This window comes from Volvox carteri (assembly GCF_000143455.1).
Source record: "Volvox carteri f. nagariensis unplaced genomic scaffold VOLCAscaffold_43, whole genome shotgun sequence".
In the NCBI taxonomy this organism is placed as follows: domain Eukaryota; kingdom Viridiplantae; phylum Chlorophyta; class Chlorophyceae; order Chlamydomonadales; family Volvocaceae; genus Volvox; species Volvox carteri.
Window position 1 is genome coordinate 258,611 of NW_003307586.1, and position 20,393 is coordinate 279,003.

Genomic DNA, 20,393 nt, shown 5'->3' on the forward strand with positions numbered 1-20,393 from the left:
ACATGGTGGTTTCGTTCGGCAAATGGAGTGGTCCAGGTAAGCTTGCCTTTACCACATGTTAAGAATGGATGATAAATTGCATAGCGAAATCTCATCGTCGCGACAGAGAATAATCTGCAGAACATCCCACAAGCCTAGGGCGTTAATTTCAGGACAGGGTGTACCACCGGACGTTTACTTCACTACAGCATTACGGACCTGTATAGTTTGTATCTGTTGACTGACAGCTGACAGCACCTCCTCGTCCAGTCGATTGAACTCGTCGAAGCAGCCCCATGCACCACATTTGACCAAGCCCACGAAGATGCGCCCCATAGACTTGAAGTCGAACTCCTCATCGCAGTTGAACACTAGCACCTGCCGAGCCAGCGCCTGGCCCAGCGCCTTGACGGACTCAGTTTTACCGGTGCCCGCAGGCCCATAAGGGTTGCCACCGTAACCGAGAGCCATGCCCTGTTGCAGCAGTCTTACGTTTATCGCAGCTCCCACATCCAAGCTTTTTCTTTACAAGCTTTCATAGCTATTCAGAACTTGGAAGCGTTGGAATCTATATTTATCATCGGGCCTGACATTCGCAGCCTTCCGCGAGGCAACCCCTATAGCCCGTCACCCCACAGTATTGTGCGCACCTGGGTAAGGGTTAAATAGCACTTGTCCGTGAGCGGCGTGTACACCAGCTTGGGTGCGTTCCCTTGGTACTCCCACGTGTAGTCAAACGTTGCCTCAGCCATAGCTACCTGACCGGGCATAGTGATCACCGCAGAGGCATTACACAAGCGTAACGCTGGATTACGCATAACGAGCGCCTTAAGGAACGCACCGAAGCAGGCATAATCACACTGCATGCTGGGGCACCCACCTTGACTGAGCCCTCTGCACGATGATAATAACGCAGCTGCCGAGTCCAGCCCCACTCCGCGGTGCCTGACACTCCATTTTTCGCCAGGTAGTCGGCAACGTCGCAATAATGGATGAAGTCCAAAACCTGAAGCCGCCGGGGGCGTCAGGACAGGATTTGAAGACAGCAACAGGCAACTCGTCGCCCTCGGAAGTGCCTGCGAAGCCCTTTATGAATATTGGCACCCAGACTGGCGTGCAGGACGTAACAGCGGCAAAAAGTGTCAAGCTTTCTGAAGAAAGGCAGTCCACGGTATCTGCATAACGCCCAAGCACAAGAAGACCCGGCTGCACAAGTCGCGAACATGACGACTACACCTAGTGCTCGTTGGCATAAAACGGTGCTCTCAAGCACAGCGGGCCCAAAACTTCGCCAAAGTTTTTGCCATGCTTTGCCAGCAAGGACATGGATGCGTCCGCAATGTGAAAGGCAGAAACTACTGGAACGATGCCAATCTTGCTGGACAACCCTAGGTTTCAACATGCACCGAAAGTACGTAGAGGGCTTCGACACTCGGCAATGGGCAGCAGGCTAGGATAAGCTCCAGGAGGGCGCATCGCCGATGTGTGTGGACACGATAGAAAGCCGGAGGATAAATGCGGATGAGGATTGAAATTGCCTTTGAAATTAGAGAGCTCCCCTATTCATACCAATCATTACACCTAGTGTCACCGGGAGTAAATGCAATAACGATTTCCACCCGAACATTAAGAAACATAAAAAATAGAATATAGAAAATAATAAATATAAATCGCCACAATGGCCATCTGCTCGGTGCGTGCCGACCCGATCGAGTCCGGACGAATAAAACAGCCGCCAGGAATGACAACCAGGTGGGACGTGACTCCACCATATGGCAACCGGTAAGACACGCCAACGCAATGGTCTGGGACATGTAGCGTTGCGGAAAACATTTAGATCAACCATCTGCCCATTACAAAAGCGGATAACTGTGTAAACCTGGAACAGCGAACGTAGTGGGTTCAAATGAGATCGCCGATCTCCGACGACGGCATTTTTTTCTCAGCGTTCACAATGATCCCGAAGTTGTTGACGTTATCCACGGTTTAAAGCAACAGATCAGGCAAACCCTAAGTCCATAGAACTATGAAGATCCTTCCCAGTTTCCACTCTGCGACTTACCAACGCCTGCTTCTTAAGCTGGAGCAGATGATGACCTGTGAAGTCAGAGCTGGTTAGCTTTTGTAACTGCATGCGTATGTCCGCCACCAGCTTGGCTAGCCCAGCAGCGCCCGCCTTCAGCGCCAGCTCAGCCCTGCACAGCAACACGTATTCAAGCAAGTTTGAAGCCCCCAGCATCCTCGTGAGCTAACCTACTCCCGCACTTGTGCAAGGACATACGTACAATTCCAATCAATAGAAAAGATCCCCAGCAACGACTACGGGCGGGTTGCACGTTGTGCATCTCACTTTTCAGTGAATGCTACAGCTTCCTTCAGCTGTAGGCTTTGACTTGCGGCAGTCCGGAACTCATCATTCATGCGAGCAGCGCACAGTATCTCGTTCTGCTGCTGCAAAGTGTTTCGCATCGAGCGCGTCAAGTCGCCCAGCCATGTCTCAATCTGCTCGGTAATGCGCACTGTAGGCGCCAGCTCAACGACCTCGCCCTCCATACTTTGCATTGCCTGAATCGTGCTTTGGTCCTGGCTGAACTTCACCTGTCAGGAGAGATACGCAAAAAGGAGCCAATGAAGTGCGCAACGCGTCCCAACCATGCAGGAAAAACTCTGTAAGCCAAACGCGTTGGGTCCGACAGGGCCAGCACGAAATAAAACATCAATAAATCTGTGCCCAAGTTGGCGTGCGATGTTAAAAAGTAAAAGACGAATCAACCTTTTGTATTCCGGCGAAGAGCTTTTTAAGGTGTGACTGTATGACCGCTGGGTTGCGCGCCTGACCCAGGATTTCCAGCAGGTCATCATCGCCCAAGAAGTAGAAGCGTGGGAACTGTGACCGCTTCTCCTCAAGGAAATCTGCAAGTGCACGTTGGCAAACGTCCAACTGCTGTGCCATCTGCGGAAGCTTGTCGCGGATGCCGGGAATATCAGCAAATGTAACAACCTGCGAATGGGTTGGGCATGGTACGTGCACATCAAAATTTCAAAGGGTGACAATTCGGCAAGTGCTGAATGCTGTCAATTCTGGACTTGCACTAAATCGCTCTTCTGCCTAAAAACTGTTGAACCTGAAAGCACGGTTGTGCAAATGAAATCCCTACCTTCTTGGTTGATTCCAGGCTTGTCATGGTCCTGCGAAACTCTTCATCAACATTGCGGAAGCGCTGCTGCTGGGACGGCAGCGCGCCGCGCCCAAAAATGGGCTCGAGATACACCCACTTGCGTTGAATTTGGTTAAGCAGGGTAAGCCCCTCCTGCAAAAAAGATAGCTTAGCTTCCCAGCTGGACACCTGCAGTCGGCAGTACAAGCAGTGTTAACAGAAGCACGTCCCAAACATAATTATGGATGTAACAAACTCCATGCGCATACAAATACATGCAAACAAAAATATGTATGTGTGCCAGGTTCGGCGTTCATTAGTAACGCACCTCATCCTTAAACATGCCGTAGTAGTTGCTCTGCTTGAGGGAAGCAACTAGCGACTGGTTGTCACCCACTTCCGTCATCGCGTCACGCCACTCCTTAATTAACGCTGTCCGGCGCTGGCGACCGGCGACCTGACGCAACCGCGGGCCGACATTACCAAAAACCAAAGGGTGGGAGATATAATCTGAAAATGATGAAAACACACGTAGCAACTTGTAGGTCAATTCGGTGCACTGCTCGAAAGGCACGGAATCGCTTGGGTGGAAACTGTGGTGATACAATTCTTTGACACATCGCCTGGCGAGAGCCTGAAAATGGCATTTGGAGTTATATTATTATATGCAAACCTGGTGAACCCATAATACATTGCAGTTGTGAAACGCTCTTATGATGCTCTTTTTTTGTGCCGGAACACGCCCGTCACAGCCCCAGAAAAGATCTGGTCTGAGTTACTTAGCGATTTAAGGTCCTGGGTTCGATTCCCGGGGAAACCCCCGAATTAGTCGGGAGCGCGAGATTATGAGGGGCTTTCCATTGGCTGGTCGTAAATTTTCGTAGATTCTCCTTAGGGACGGCCGGGCCCGCCGCACCTCCTTTTTTGGGATTCCTTGCACAAACTGATAATATAGATGTAAACGAATGTGTGTATGTAATTTTGGCAGCGCGAAGTGCCCCATGCAAGAAGTTGCCGGACGGCCAATGGAAAGGGAGATTTCCGTAACTTTTCCATTACACTCGCTAAGAAATACTTAGCTAGTACATGCTCCCGACCATGTATTCAATTGTCGACCTCACATATACTCTTCACATTTGTGTGAGCTGAATAGCCAAATATTTGGTGCGTTGACCAGTGCAGTCGCGGCCCTCGGAAGCGACAGACGCCAGCTACGCATAACCGGCGAGTGCTATTTCCTCGTCAATGTCCTTCCAGGGAAGTCCTGCTGGTTACATTGGAACTCATATGGATGACGAGGCTTGCTTGAGGCAGCTTCGCTTGCAGCGTGGCCATGTCAATCTCGAGTCGGGTCACCACCCCGCTTTCCCGGACTATCACCGCAAATTACATCATTCGCAAATGTCGTATGGAGGCCTTAACCAGGTCGCGTCCCAGCACAACTCTGCGCGCTTGCCGACGGTGCCCATGGGGACATTGTCTAGGGGAGTCAAGGAATGCGAGCGAAAACGTGCTGGGCAATAGTAGTAATGTGCTCGAGGGCTAACGTAGCTTAAAAGTGAGCAATTTCTTACAATCCGTACGTCTGATAAAAGTTGTGTAGAGTGGGCCCAATGGAAAGTGAAATGAAAGTGATATTTCTTAACTTCTCCATAGAACTTAGCATGGCTAGCTGCTGAGATGTGGAGTTGAGGTCACAGGTGATGGACCAGATTCGCACGCTGGATTGGTGGCGATTGCCGAACCCTCCGTCTCTTCGGGTGTTCGGGTGAATGGATGAGGAGGGGTCCCGAAGGCTGGATCCGCCGCCTTGGACTTACAGTTCGTATGGCGAAGTACATGTGGTGGATGGTGCTATAAGGTGATAAAATCGTAGAACTGACAATGTGATAAAGCGGCCCAGAAGCCTTCCACTCTGTAACGTTACAAATAGATTACATTACAAGAAAAGATTGCAGTACGTTTGCTGTATACATGGAAAGCAGGATGATTGCCAAGAAATGCGCAAGGCTTTTCCCTGCTGTTATGTTCTTAGGATGTCAATGTTATTTCATATACCTGAAATTACAAAACTGGTTTCCTTAGGTTTTCGCATACTGAAAGATTTTTGACAGTTGCATTGAATTACACCGAAATTGTGCTCCGAAATTCCCAACTTTTGGCCCCATTGACCCAGATCAATCCCCAAATCGGCCAAATCATACTGGTTAAACTATATGGGACCTGCCCTTAGTAGATTGTCGCGTACGTGATAATGCACGACAAAAATTCGCGGTACCTTCCAAAATTCGCGATAGATTTACGAATCCTTCCGGAAGTAGATAGCCGAATGTATTGTTGTTGCACAACACACGTTTCGTTGAGTGTGCTATGGCATATCTATGACCAAGGGATTTGGTGGGCTGTTTTGAAGCCTTACGATGACCTCACTTACTGCTAAGTCAGATTGCTGGCCATATGACAAAGAAGTACACCTATGTTATTTTGCAATCCTTCCTTGAGCCCCCGGCTATCATCCCATCCTCCCTAGTCTAGGTAATCGCCCGTTTCATGTGAAAAATGAAAAAGCCGATTTCAAATAAAAAACAAAATGCTTTTGGTGTGCGCGAGACTCTGCTTGCAACACCGCCTTCATATCTGATTCTTTTATCACAGGCCGAGGGGCGGCTGTACCTATAATACTAGGACTCCTGCAACACGCATTCGTTCGATGTAGATATCTTGAATCTAGCTAGGGATACCTCAGGCAGAAATACCATAACAAGGCGCTGTGATAATGCGTGGCTTCAGCATCTGTAGGCGTAGATTCAACAGTGCTTTACTGCCGTTCCATTATGCATCGCCCAACATTCGATCTCATGGCACTGACTCATAGACTAGGGGGGCGGCTTTTCAAAGCCGAAAAGGGGCTCGCCCCGGTGCAGCCACTTGACCCCGTTTAATTCGCAGGGCAATCCGTACGGCATAGGAGTGCAAGCACAAGAACGCCGCCATGTTTGGAGTACACACTTGTTATTGTAATTCCCAAACAAAAAGGTCGGCAGACTTGCTATGGCGGCGTAGACCAGCGTAGACCTGTCTGGATAGTCGCAAGCGTGCAGCCGCCATAGCATAATCATTATTGACGGAACAGTTAGCCTTCTTGTGATGCGGCAATCCGTAGAATGACATACACACAAAGCGCCTTGAACTGTCAGCCAGCAGACCGAAGGGCCGTCTGGCTGGCAGTTCGAGGCGCGCAAAAGTGCCCGTGCTTCATGGACCAATTGTTGTCCGCTCCCAGCCAGAACGCATTCGGGGATCGTTCCAATTGCACACTTTGAAGTCGGAATGCAGCGGCAAAGCTGATGGTGTGTCGCAAAGGCACACTTCGTTTGAACTTGGATTGAATGAATGAAGAAGAGAATAAGGACAACAATCAAACAGGCACGACATGCTAGGAGGGAGGTGCTTAGAGCGTTGCCATGGGTCAACAACAGCCCCGCCCTCCTCCGCGCCCTCTGCTAGGGGCCGGCCGCGGCCGCGGCGGACCGGCTGGTCAGGGGCCGCCGCCGCCGGCGGGGACGCGGGCGGCAAGGCGGCCGGCGGATGGGGGCTGCCGACATGGCCCGCTGTGGGGTCTGGCACCTCCGCCTGCGCAACGGCCCGACCTGGGCGGCCCCGCCCTCCTCCGCCAAACTCGGAGCCATGGAAAGCTATCTTCGCGCTCCGATTTATCTGGAATGTCTCCTTTGGCAGGTGGACGTAGAATAGATATAGCTTCTACATTCAATCTTTTGCGGAGCGAGATATGTAACTTTATGTTTATCTCGGAGCCATGGAAAGCTATCTTTGTGGCGCTCCCATTTATCTGGAATGTCTCCTTTGGCAGGTGGATGTAGAATAGATATAGCTTCTACATTCAATCTTTTGCGGAGCGAGATATGTAACTTTATGTTTAACTCGGAGCCATGGAAAGCTATCTTCGCGCTCCGATTTATCTGGAATGTCTCCTTTGGCATTTCAATATAGAAGGGATATAGCATTCAAACGCTATTTTTTCCGGGGCGAGATATGTAAGCCACTGACTGACTGACTGACAGACTGACAGCAGTGAACCCGGGGGGCTCGGCCCCCCGAATGGCGCTTCGTGCCCGGGGCCTCGCCCAAAAATGCATAAATGGGTCACGAACACACAGATCGAACTTTGAACGGAAATGTCCTGGTTTTCAGCGGTAAGCAGATCATCAGTACATGTAAAGGAATGCCATTTTTACCGCACGCTATAAAAGTAAGAGGCATACGGCAGAAGGTATGGGTTCCCAAATTTGGTTGTACGGCATCGGTGGGTTGGTGGACATGTAGCCTTCAAGTTATCTTTTCAGGGTCTTCGAACCTTTGTACATAGATACTTCAGGATTGTTAGCTTTCTGCGTCACATTCGTCACATGGATCCCGGCCGGTGAAGGCTTGCCCATATGGCTCTCCTGACAATCCAAGCAAAGAGCAGCGATGTAAATATTATTTCTAAAATAGACGTTGCAGCACCTGCGGCTGATATAGGTCCTGGTCGCGGTCCTGGTAATGGCTGCAGCAAATGTCCAAGCCTGTGGCGCTGGGACTATACATAGGTTAAATAATGGTGGTTTGTGAGGACTGCGCCAACTACCAGGATTGGTTTGCCAACGGCAATTATGGTTCCGCGCTGAGTGTTTCCTTGTTTATTAAACTAGAAAAAACAATGGTGTAGATACAAAAACACTTTACCCCCCCCAAACAGACACACTTTGATACATACCAAAAACTCACACTCTGAGAGCTCTCCGTAAATGTGAAATCTCGGGCCATTCCCCACATCTTGAGCTCTGATAGCGCCTTGCGAATAACCGCCTCGCCCTGCGCCTGCGCGTCCAGTGCCTTGATTGCATCTGTGTACTTAACGACCTACACCACAGGCACCATTGCACAGCGAGGATAGGGGCAAACAACATTGTAAAGTGGGAAGGCCGCAATTGCGGGCGTAACCACCTTCGTTCTGCACCGTTAACTTCCAAAATTGCCAATGGCCTGCAAACGTTCTAGTGCGTGCTTATACCCGCATACACCCATCACGCAGCAAAGATGGACAGCTTGTTCCTGGCTTTAACTGAGCAGTCAGAACCTGTCATGCCCACCAGGTCAGCCTTCTCCAAGAAGTGCGTTAAAGTGACTGTCTCCTTGCTTATGGCTGCGGGTCCCGTCGTCTTCATGCCAAGCATGCCGAAGAGCTGATTCCAATGGCTATCTTCCCAGCCAGCACCACGTAGGCAGGACTTGAGGTGTGGCAAGCAAAGCGTGTAGTTGTCAATCTCGTTGAGCAGAATGATGGCGATGGGATCCTCACCACCTTTTCCAGCAGTAGCCTTGGTCCACTTAGCCAGGAAATCCTCGATCTTCCACACCTTTGCATGTGACGGCATACACGATGAGCTGAAGTGTACAATTGCATGGAAAAGAGATGAGTTCCAAACAACAAATGTGTGACCCAGGCAAGCACATTACCATCAATCCGCACCAACAAGTTCTTATATTTACTTAGCTACACTTCATATAGCAATGCTATCCACAGGACCACACCTTGGCTGCAGCTTTATCGCGCGCAAATCGGGCATATGCCGAAAGGCATACGCTTCCGTACCTGGTCACGCATGGATAGCCAGTCGCGGTTTGCAATATCATCACGCTCGCGCAGGAAACTAGCATAGCGATCCCAGTTTGCTTTTGTAGCCAATACATCCACCTCCATGTCGTTCATCAGGTCAAAGTCCGGAACGTCGATATTAAACGCCTCGGCCTGCAGTCAGTTCGTGGAAGACGGGGGCACCTTGAAAGTTTGGCAATTACTAAATCTTTATGAGAAAAGAACCAACGCCATCTATGACTGCAAGATAACAGCCATGCATGGGCACAGGGCGCGTCCCCATCCTTTCTGACCTCTTTGCGCAGCTTCGCGCTCTCCTGGCGCAATTCCTGAAGAGCGTTGGCGTATTCCTGGATCTTAGCCAGTACCACGGCCGGGTTTCCACTGGGACCGCCCTTGGGTTTTAATTCTTGCCACCGGTTGTTCATGCCGACCACCTTGCCCTTGAATTCATCCAGCTGGCGGCCGATCTGCAGGGCAGCAAAAAAAGAAAGAAAGGGCCAAAGCAGCAAGAGCAGCGTAATGGAATAAGATATTTATCACATTCATTAACAATGCCCAAAGCAGCCGAGCAAGTATCAGAGCTAATAACATAACAGAGCTAATACCAGCATTAAGAACTTAGGGGCCCGCCACCTGCACGCCAAGTTGATTCTTCTGCTCCTCCAGGTGCGCATCAAACTGTTGCAGCTGCGTAGCAAAAGCATCCCAGCTGCTGTTGACGTCGGCAAGGTCCACTACAGCGAATGTCGCATCCCTGCCGCCTCCTGCCATTTGGCGGAGTAGCTTATTTTTCTCGTCAATCCGTCGGCGCGACGCCTGAATGCCGGTAAGCTTTGCCGTGAGAGCTTTGGCTTCTTGACCTGCGATTCCAATATCCTCCACAGTATTGGCCTGGCGCTGGAAGAGCTCGCGTGCATTTTTCATGAAGTCTTCAATCTGGTCTTTCTCCGCCATCGTCTGTAAGGAATGGAACATTGAAGCAGCAGAGCACATCAGCTCTCCAAAGGGCTGCACAGTTGTACAGGGTGACACTACTACCTTGCTTAAAAGGTTCTCCCACCCTATAATTCTGACCAGGTAATTCTGACAGCCTTTCATGTTCCATCCTTCACCTGAACCTAAGGACCTGAGACCTGCCTTGCGGCGCAGGCTAGACACCAATGTCTCCTGGAGCTTCTTCATATGCTCGTCAATGGTGCTCTTGATAGGTGCCAGCGATAACTTGTAGCATTCAATTCGCACCTGTGGTATGGTAACAAAAAGCACGAGGGAAACGTAGCACGTAGTGATGGAGAGTCCGTTGCGTTAAATCTCCAATAATACTCTATTTTAACTTTGCCGGGGCGTCTGGTTACCTCGTTTGGTAGCTTTTCTGCGTCCCTGCTGGCCGCCTTTAGCATCCGAAAATTAAGCTCCCAGTCCGATACCTCCATCAAGTTCTCATCCGCAAATTCGTCCAGATCTAAAGTACCCAGCACCATCCAGTCCTGCGAGAGTACAACGGACTAGAGTAAAGGCATCTTTGCAATGCGGAAATACGGAAAGCCGTCACGCTAAGTCAGGGCCTGCAACTAGTTGAAGAGGGTGTGCATAGATGACACGAGAGCACAAGGAGTGCCGGGAAACGGAACGCGAACGACTCCAGCGACCGCCGGGACCACATGCGCCTAGGATAATGGTGTCCATTAAGCACTGCAGAAAGCTAGCGCCGAAAACCGGGAAGGTGAACAGCACTGGAAACGTGGCAAGCGTCCCCAAAAATTTAAATCTTCGCTGCCCCAAGCACGAGCTCATTTGCCTGCCTTAGTCCACTGCATATGGAAATAGCCTTCGCCAGCCACGTGTGCCAGGCACATGTGCAGGGACGTTACACGCAACTTCCGTAAGTGCTCAATGAGAAATTCAGTGACGTCTTCAGTTAAACCCCGCTCTAAAAGGACACTTATGCGGACTTTACTGACCACGGCACTTGAATGGGCGCTACTGACCAACAATATTGGGGCAACAGTCCCATGCGCCGTCGCAGTGCTAGTTCCATTCGTGGATAAAACTGCTACAGAAAGGAGAACCATTGAACATGAGGTTGGTGCCCAGTCTGTAATCCTGTGACCTAAATGTGCCAAGTAATACTTTCGCATACGGAAACTCTTGGTATTAATTTTGCCGAAGAACGGAAGAAGCTTGCTCACGGCGGTATATTCAGCTTTGCCGAGCCTCCTCGCACAAGTCTTCGTGCTACGTTAACACACCGAAGTCCATAGATTGTCCCACGACCGCCTTTCCTGTTGTAGACGACCCACCTGGTACTTCTTGAGCTCCTCACCCAGTTGCGCGAAAAGAGCCTCAGCGGCAGCGTAGACTCGTGCAATGCCAGCTGGGTTAGCATCCACAATGGGACGAAAAAAGCCGGGCCTCTCAGAGAGGTCACTAACCCCCTGCAATGCCAGTCAACAGAAAGCTTCGCGTGCCACCAACAGTGCTGCTCCATTCCCGCTTTAGACCCTAAGCGAACAAGGATGGCAGGTGGTCATGACAAGGACCGTACCCAGCAAGAATCCTATGAACGTTCTGACGCAGGCGAACACCTTTCCACACTTGTAATTATGGTCAAGATAATCGGCATAACACACTGATACTCGCCTTCATGCGCAGCGGCAGGCCTAGGAAGGTGTTGAGCAGATCCTTCACGTGACGTATGCGTAGCTCCTCAAGTGGCGGGTCGTACTGCAGGCGATGCTGACGGAATACCATCTTAACTTCAACTTCAGGTAGCGTTTTGTTGATCATCTCAAGCCCTGATAGGTACTGTACTTCCAGTGCCTTGTAAAGCTGGAAGTCCCAATGTTGGCGCCACACCTAAGCAGAGGCCGACACCGGGAGCAATAAGCAATAAATGTGAAAGCAAAAAATCCTTGCCAAGGAAAATTGTGGTGCCACTTCATGGCGCCTCGTAACTGTGAATTATATTGCTATCGTCCTTATGTCAATTCTGCCGATAGGTACACTATTTTACCACCGCAAGTCAGGGCACATTCATGCAATATGACATTTCGTAGCCTAGGCATTAATTAGCCTGTGGTATTTCGTAGCCAGATGTTCCGCCAGAACTCAATATATGTCTTACCTGTTGGGACTCCCGTGTATACCCTTCCGACTCGAGACGTCCGAAGATATCGCGCATCTCTTTTACGCCTGCAGCCCACTTATCCTTGTGCCGGACGAGGTCCGTACCTGCCAGCGTTACCACCTTTGCAGGCATGGGAAGGTGTTGGTCAGGTTTAAGAACGTACAGCTTCTTTGCACCAGCCGCAGTATCTAAAGTTTTTTCTAAAGTTCGAAAGTTTCTAAAGTTCGAAAGGGGACCTAGTAGGTCCGACCTACGCCACCGACACCGGGGCAAACTCTGCTTTGTTTGCATCACAACGACCCACATCGCATAACCGGTGCAAACAGAGCATGCATACACACCTTCTCAGTCAACATGGCGTTCCATTTGCGTAACGTGCGATTCTTGTCAGCTAGCCGGTCTGCAACCTCGTTTAGGCGACGAACATAACCATCCAGCGCAGCGGCATTGCGCCATGTAATCTCCTTCCCCTGTTAAAAAAGGGAAAGCGCAACGCGACAAACAGGGAAAGCGCAACGCGACAAGTACGGTGTCGGATTATTTGAAGCCGAGAAACGGGTGGGGCTCTCAACACGTACAGCACAGTTGCTTAGCGACGATTGCCAGGCGCTTCTAGTCATAAGCGATCCTCCCGCTTGGCACAATGGTTGTGGAAAGGTGGTTGCGAGTGGACATTCGAATTATTGCACACCGGCACCTGAGGGCTGTTGGAATGAAGTTTTGAGCCCAACAAGCGCGGAGCAAGTTTTATTGTACAATGGATGAGAAGGCCACTAATATTGCTGCAGTCGGGTGAAACATTATGCTTGGTCATTATGAACAGACGACCTGCCTTCAGCATTCGGATAGATGCCTGCGCGCCCACCTGTGCGTCCTTTGGGTTCATGAGGACTCTCTCGAAATCCAGGGCGTCTTTCAGCATCATGGGTTTCTGGCACGGCACCATCTCTGTAGCAATATTATTGTAGAAATTTGCACGCTGCTTCAGCACCATACCGTACCTACAGCGCAAGGCGACAAAAAATGACTACCACTGGTAACATGCGACAACCCAGCAAGATCGCAAGTAGGGTAGCCCAAAGGTTTAGATGGAAAAGTTATCTCATCTCAATCTAATTAGATCTAATTAGTTCTAACTAGATTTGTTTAGGATCTCATCTAAGGATTTGGCTACTCTTACTAAGAAAACTTAACCAATCTTCATGAAACGTGGTAATTGTGTTCCTTGAAGTTAAAATATTCTATTGTAATACTTGGGGCGGCGGGGCTCTGCATGGGCTGTAATCTGTAAGCAGCTGCTCGGGGACGCATGGACCCATGGGTCCAGCATCACCTGGACAGGCCTGAGGCCTGCTTTTCCTTTCGCACTGCATGCAGCTGAGAAGTTGAAGATATTATAGCAACGAACGGAAAAGTCTATCCTAAGACCTGGCCGTCTTTATGTGCTCTATCCACCCTGGTCGTATGTCGACATGGGGAGCACCGTAGCAACATATCTTGTACGCTCGCACATCACACCCAGTCCGAGGAGACACATGCATGCAGGAGAAAGGCAAACAACCTGCATCCTCATAAAGGCACAAGAAGAGCCTTAGGCGCTCCTGGCCCAGCCGGTTGCAGGATATGTGGAACAGGTTGCCCCACAGCGACCAGTTGCGCTCCGAGGTGCAGGTGGTCGCGTGCATGCGTAGCACGCGGTTGGCCAATACGTCATGGCGGGTACTTGCTGACCATGTGCACGGACCAGAACCAGTTTAATGTGAAGGTCGCAAATCCACTGAGCGCGTAAACATTGCCACTAGTGTTGACCACCTTCGCAAACACCGATCGGAAGCTTAGCAGCTTCATGACGTTAATCAGAGGGCTGCCATGAACGCAAGTCGGTTTTTCCAGCCGTCAAGGCCACTGTCCATTTTGGCTCGGACCTCGGCATGAACCGCATCCAAAATCCTGCCGGTGAGCATCTGGCGGCTATGAAGCTTAATGCCAATAGCGAAGTCAACATGCACAATGAGGTGAGAGCGCAATGTCCTTTAAGAAGAGAGCCAGATGCTGAAAGAAGGTGGCAATCTAACAAGCTATTGCTTCTAGACAAACGACAAAACGTGCTCCGGGGGACGGCATCGAAACTTTTGTAGTTTTTCCTAATGTCGTACTTTAGATAATGGCCTAACCGCCATCTAATGGGCCAAAATCGAGTACCTAATTTCTAAATAGAAATTTTAATTAAATTTCTAACTTAAGAATATAAACTTTAGATGAGATACAACCCTTGCGATTCGCAAGCTAATAATTTCCTTTCGGTCCTATAAAGGCGACCATTCTGGGTGGATCACCATGCCCCGTGTGCGATTACATATGCAATGCATAGCCCATGGCGCCACAGGCTATAGCGTTTTTTTACCTATCACGGTTTCCATCCACGTTTCAATCCCTCTAAATGTTTAAGATCCCAGGACCAAAGGCGCTTGTTTTCGTCAGGGCAGGAGCAACCCGCTGTACCACAGCCAGGATACATAAAACATAAAATGTATTGCCCCAGGCGGCCTTCATCTTGCGCACATGTATCACAATCATTATGGTAGCTTACCCTCGATTCAATACAGCAAGAGGATAGGGCAAGCTACCCATCAAACGAATGGCAGCCGGCACGCGCACCTGTAAAACTTATTGGCAACTTCCACCTCGTTGATAATATCCTTTCGAATGCCAAAACCCAAGCTCTGCAGCTGCCGGACCTCACGGAGCAGCAGCACTAGCTGGTCATTGAAGTGGGTTCTAATGTGGCTATTTTGGCTGTCAAATGTCATCAGCTTGTTGTTCTTCCAGTTTGCCATATCATCCAGCTCCTCAGATATCCAGTCCTGCAGGTGGAAGGTCCCAAAGGGCACGCATTACTAGGCAACCAAGGCGCCATGTGGGTTCTGTCCGCGTGATATGCATAGTGTGGCCGGACAACATACATCATCATAGACTTATACCAAAATTGGCAATGGATTGGTGTTCGTACACACCTCCCATGCGGTGTACTGCTCCTTGCGGAAAGCCTCCACCTCCTTTGAGAGCTCCGATACTACGCCAAGGGTATTGCGCAGCGCCACACTACCGGTACCCTCATCGCCGCCCACGCCGCCACGAAGCATGTGCCGCAGCACTTCGCTGACCTGTTCAGTAACCCAACCGACGGCATTGTCCTTTTTTATGTATTCATGAATTCAACCGTCAATTGGGGTTAAATGCCCACGTGTTGCTCCTCACTCCAGAGCCCTAGCAACGGCTGTCAGGCAGAGGTGACTGAAACTGTCAAAACGTACCTTGGTAAGTTTCTGCGAGGTCTGCAAACACCACATAATACGGTCCACGATAGATGCAGTCACGCGCCCCACGGCGGCAACCTTGGTGCCACCTGCAGCCTTGTCGCGTTGAGCGTCAAACTCGGCCTGCACAGAAATTGGTTTCCATTTAATGCGTGCCAATGATGCATACCGTACTGCCTTAAATGAATCGTGTTCCATATATTCGGGAGGTACCCCAACTTTATGGCACGTGATAATTACAGCCTTGCCGAATGAGCGGCGATCCTCGGATTCACGTATGCTCCGAGACCACCTTGCAACAACCCGCCAGACACCAAAATGCCGCTTCAGGCAGAAACACATTATTCTCGTGCGAAGCCGTCGACCCTCTTAGGTTACAGACTTCTCAAGCTTTCGCCTGGCGCATCTCCTTGCAAACAGGACTCAAGTTGAAGGCCCCAAGAACGAGAGCGGGATGGATGAGAGCAATAGCAGTGGAAGAGTGAAGCGCCTTCTGAGAGTGCTAGCGACGGCGGGGAGAGTCAACGGCCGGAGCACGTGTATGCTCCGGCTATCATTTGCTCGCATGCTTGCTTTTGAACACAACACCCGAACTGCACACGTTTCGAACACGAAAACTGTGCGACCTGATGATCTTTATGAAGTCTTTGGCGGGCGTCTATCGCTTTCCCGTCATGTCTTATACAGGATCCCAGGATCATCGGTGTTTAGAGTTTGATCGAGTGAAGTAAATCGCTGAAATGTGCGGACGGACGGGCCCGGTGTGACCCCGGTTTGTACCATGCTTACAAATTGTTGCCGGCCGGAATCTCAAATAGCACGAAAAATTGTCATGGATACTTTTGAGGCAGTACGTTAGTGCCTCTGATTAGGATAATACCAACCCCTCTAAGTACAGCCCTGTGGAAAACTGCAAATAATTAAAACAGCGAAGTTCGAACAGGTGCCAGCAAATGGAATGAGGCACTACTATACGTGATTTTTTGAGGACCGTAGTTTGTGTCTGCAAGAACTACACCTTGCATCATCCGACGCACCTGCATGCTTTCCAGGTGCCGATCAACCTGCTTGGCCAGATGCTCCTTCTCGGTCTATGCAGAACCAGAGTACACAACCAGAGTACACATCAAGAGTTTTATACTGAAGTAAATAAATGCGTGTTTGCACTATATCTGTCGCTGCGGCTTTTTATTGCCCGACTATTACTATCTAGGGTCATTTACGGTAAGTAAGTAGCTACTTCCCCATCATAATGAATGGTAGACCATGTAGGAAATTTACCTACGGTATGCCATGCCACTCGTATCAGGCCAACAAACCTGCAATGCCACAGCAATCGTACGACGACACATGAGACCACCGTAGCGCTTAACCTCGGCGAGCACTTGCTGAGGCTGGATCAGCGAACCACTGGCAGCAGACCGGTCTCCGCCATGTCCCGGACCAATTGCGCTTGTGAGGCTAGGGATAATGACCGACCCTGGCCAGCCATCGAGGTTCATAGGCAATATCATATAATTTACCGCATAAATAAATTTTCGTAGCGTTAGGGATACCTGCACACCTCCAACAGCCCAGCAAGCACCTTGTGCAGTCATGCACTAAAATGAACCAACGCAGAGTTGCAGTCACCGCATTACCCCATCAGATGCATCCTCTCGCCCGTAGCTGCACCGAATGCCCACATACAGCATAGATAAGGCAACAGCAGAAGCCGTACAGATCGACGCACCGAAGAGTTCCTTGAGCTTCTGGCTGATGCACTGCTCGATGGGGCTCATCCGCCGCTCAAAGTCCTCAATTGCGACCCTCCATACGTGTGATGTGTATTCGCTCACCTTGTACAATTTGGCGCATTATGTTAATTACGGTTACAATAAATTTGGCGCATTATGTTAATTACGGTTACAATAAATTAACAGGCAAAATGCGTAGTACGAAGCAGGGTCTGTGATGAGCCAGGCATGCCATGAATTCGCAGAGTTGAGGTTCACGGAAGCCGGGTTACGAACTTACGCTTCCCCAGTCCAGGGTAATCATCCAAGCCCCACTACTTGATAAGGCTACAGCTCAGAGGATTGGGGTCGGTGTACACCTTCACCTGCAATGCCTCCAGCCCTTGAAACGGTGTGAAGACCTGCTGTAGGCCAAGTGTACCCGCCTCCTCAGGACTCAACAGTTTTGCCAGCTCCTGGAGCATCTCGCGCATGTTGTACACCTGAATGATTAAGATCAATCCAGCGGTCAACGGGGAAGTGTACGCATCCCTGCTTTATGGGTTGCAGATACAAGCAGGATAGTAAAGCGTGCTATGTGCAAAGTTCAATAATGTACGTCGGCACTCCAGCAGAAACTTCCGTGAAATTTTCAACAGTACCACAACCAAGCCCTAGAGCCTGTTAAAAGGTTGGAAGGACTTTCGCAGATCTTCAGTTCTAAACTGAGCATGCAATGAAACTAGGCTTACAGGCAGTCTCGACGCCCTAAGCAACCGTGCCAAAAAGCGCAGCGTATTTTGTTTTCGTTGCTGCAAACGAAGACGTCTTACAAGTAAAAATTCCTTTAAACGTTTCTTGTAATCGGACCCACCTCCTCAATGCGCTCTTGGAATGCGCGCGCGTATGTATCCGTAAAGCCAGTGCCTTCCCAGTCATGACCGCCCGTCTCCACGCCCAGCCGCCAGTCTTCCACCAGGTTGCTGCTCTCTCGGGCCCAGCGTGCCATGAGGCCACTGCCTCCAACCAGCAAGGCACGGATTTCACCAAATGGGCCGTTCCATAGCTCAGCGTTGCCCCTGCCATGGCGCGTTGCTGACCACATCACACGGCGCTGCACATAGGCCGCTAAGGTGGCTCCAACCACACGAAAAAAATTGTCGGTGCGTTTCTGACCCATTGCCCAGCCACCGATTGGCAATTTAATTGGCCACACTGTCCGGAGCGCAGCAACAGTTAAATCCACGAGTTCCTTAGCGATCTCCCAGGTCACTCCTGTGGCCCCATCTGACTGTACTGGATGGCTGCACAGCAATTCATAATGCTGACGCAGTGGCTCTAATGCTGCTGAAACCTGAAACGGCAACGAAGCACCAAGCAATGCATGTCAGGAACAGCACGCCATAAGCACATGCAAGGCGCAGTGTGCGGCTAGAGCTGCGCTCGCTATTCCAGATATACCAGCAGCCTGGCATGAAACCACTTGCTAGTTAAGCAATGTGTAGATACTCCAACAGTATCCTCGCCTAATACTAGGCTCACTTGAAGAGCTGAGTTCTTGATCGGTCCTGCGTTGGCGCTGTTCGTGAGCTCGGCCCAGAAGTTAATCTCGTCCAACGGCGTTACAATTTCCTCGATTGGAGCTTGGTTTGGGTCCATCACCTCCTGTGCGCTTGCCTGCGCGAATGCACGAAAATAACCTTTGATATGAGGGTAAGAAAAAAAAGTGCAGTCCTTGCAATCAGTACGAGCCAAGGCGTGAAAGACAACAATGACAATAAGGGTTCGGACTGCAGCGCAACTTGGCGACCTCACCGGCATACCCTTGCGGACGGCAGTCCCCAGGCCGGCTTGCACTTGCGTCAGGAGATCAAGCAGGCGCTTGTCAAGCACTGCTGAGCCGGCGGCTGATTGCGCCTGGATCAGGGGGCTGTACACATCCTTGAGGACATGGTACAGGCCACTTAGAGGTGAGCGAGCAACGGTTGCAACCGTCACACCGGTGGGGACGTCCTCTGACTGCAGTGGCTCGCCACGCATTTTGGTAAGAACCACCTGCAGGGCAGGCGGCAATGCAAAGAGGCGTCAAGGGCACGAACAAATCAACTATAACCACACATGCGCCCACTCCAACCCATGCACTTACGGAATACTCGCAGGCATCTGGGAACTCAGCGGAATTAGATAGCTTCAGCTGAAGCTGGCCTGTTCCCAGCCCAGAAACTGCAGCCTGCGCACATTTTGGAAGCATATCTGTAGTATCACGCATCATGTCCCTGGCAACACACCTATGCACTCCTAAATACTGAAGGGAATAGCCAACATGACACATGTACAGCATTACGCAAATCCCTACTTGTAACGTGGTTTGAGGTGAGTCCAGGAAGGCTCCAATTGCCCCGCTTTCATCTTGTGCTAGGTAGGCCGCATATTGATCCTGGCATAAGATTTAAGCGCCATGTAGCACTAAGGATTACACAATGTCGTAAACAGCAAGAACAAAGAGGCAGCCATTGTTTTTACCTGCTGTCCAGGTGGAGCGATTGCGGAAGCAATGGTGGATACCACAAAGGCTTTACGACTCTCAGTCGACATTTGTCCCTTTTGTACGCCCGATGCCTAGGCGGCAAGATCCTTAATTACTATATTATGGATTGCTTATCTATGTAGTCAATCCTGTATCAGGATGCACGGCAAATGTATGCCATAAGCAGCATCTCTTGCGTTAGTGGAAAGCCTTAGGGTCAAAACTATCGCAATGAAAGGTTGTATGAGGAAATTATTTTTGGGACTAATTTTGCATTGAGACCGCTACGCATCAGTTCAAAGTTCCCAGAGGGGGCCTTACACGGGCACCCCCTCAAAGCCTAGCTCGACACATTTCCCCAAAGCTCGCAGCACTTTCCGGTGCTGTCTTTGATGTTTATCCCCGAAGCGCCAACGGCTTCAGCAATTCGCCGCGGCACACTGCTGCAGTAGCAGTCACGAATGAGTGCCCCAATTTTTGGTTGGCTAGTGACACTTAAAATTTATATGAGGAACACTTTCATGATAAAGTAACTTGATGTATTTGAGGTATTTAATACGCGTATTTCATTGATGTCATTTGCACCACGACCGGCTGCTGTTCGTCAATGTTTTACCACCGCTGTATAGTGATGCTTGACTACAAAGTACAGAGATGACATAGAAGCATGACTCCGAGCTCTTACATGTAGGAAAAATACAGGTAACCGTCGAATTAGGCAAAGTCCGTTGCAGCGCTGGAGGAAACTTAGCGCCCACATACAACGCCCGCTGCTGCACTCGCGCTTGCAATGTCACACCTCGCGCATCGCGCAACCTCACCGGCTCCGATCAAAGCAGCGAACCTGGCTACCCATGGCGCGCAAATGGGTTGAATCCCTGTACACATCTGCACGCCCCTCCAAACGT

At 50.2% G+C, this 20,393-nt stretch overlaps 1 protein-coding gene across 1 annotated transcript in view; it reads right to left on the reverse strand.

Moving 5' to 3' along the window:
• The window catches only part of D1bHC (cytoplasmic dynein 1b heavy chain), a gene marked incomplete at both ends in the record, with an annotated part of 44,915 nt that extends 25,362 nt beyond the window's left edge, over positions 1-19,553 (reverse strand). Inside the window, 34 exons of the mRNA XM_002954482.1 lie at positions 199-453; positions 630-737; positions 860-985; positions 2,042-2,174; positions 2,330-2,577; positions 2,753-2,980; positions 3,138-3,326; positions 3,466-3,594; positions 7,926-8,060; positions 8,291-8,557; positions 8,794-8,949; positions 9,090-9,266; positions 9,433-9,756; positions 9,832-9,833; positions 9,933-10,041; positions 10,155-10,286; positions 11,100-11,234; positions 11,428-11,655; positions 11,924-12,046; positions 12,268-12,396; positions 12,792-12,927; positions 14,585-14,790; positions 14,941-15,090; positions 15,241-15,366; positions 16,281-16,334; positions 16,563-16,723; positions 16,976-17,081; positions 17,345-17,461; positions 17,833-18,312; positions 18,501-18,635; positions 18,774-19,013; positions 19,105-19,188; positions 19,315-19,395; positions 19,482-19,553. Coding sequence (XP_002954528.1) covers positions 199-453; positions 630-737; positions 860-985; positions 2,042-2,174; positions 2,330-2,577; positions 2,753-2,980; positions 3,138-3,326; positions 3,466-3,594; positions 7,926-8,060; positions 8,291-8,557; positions 8,794-8,949; positions 9,090-9,266; positions 9,433-9,756; positions 9,832-9,833; positions 9,933-10,041; positions 10,155-10,286; positions 11,100-11,234; positions 11,428-11,655; positions 11,924-12,046; positions 12,268-12,396; positions 12,792-12,927; positions 14,585-14,790; positions 14,941-15,090; positions 15,241-15,366; positions 16,281-16,334; positions 16,563-16,723; positions 16,976-17,081; positions 17,345-17,461; positions 17,833-18,312; positions 18,501-18,635; positions 18,774-19,013; positions 19,105-19,188; positions 19,315-19,395; positions 19,482-19,553 — 5,481 coding nt within the window. The remainder of the gene's footprint in view (positions 1-198; positions 454-629; positions 738-859; positions 986-2,041; positions 2,175-2,329; positions 2,578-2,752; positions 2,981-3,137; positions 3,327-3,465; positions 3,595-7,925; positions 8,061-8,290; positions 8,558-8,793; positions 8,950-9,089; positions 9,267-9,432; positions 9,757-9,831; positions 9,834-9,932; positions 10,042-10,154; positions 10,287-11,099; positions 11,235-11,427; positions 11,656-11,923; positions 12,047-12,267; positions 12,397-12,791; positions 12,928-14,584; positions 14,791-14,940; positions 15,091-15,240; positions 15,367-16,280; positions 16,335-16,562; positions 16,724-16,975; positions 17,082-17,344; positions 17,462-17,832; positions 18,313-18,500; positions 18,636-18,773; positions 19,014-19,104; positions 19,189-19,314; positions 19,396-19,481) is intronic.
• Positions 19,554-20,393: the final 840 nt, after the last annotated feature.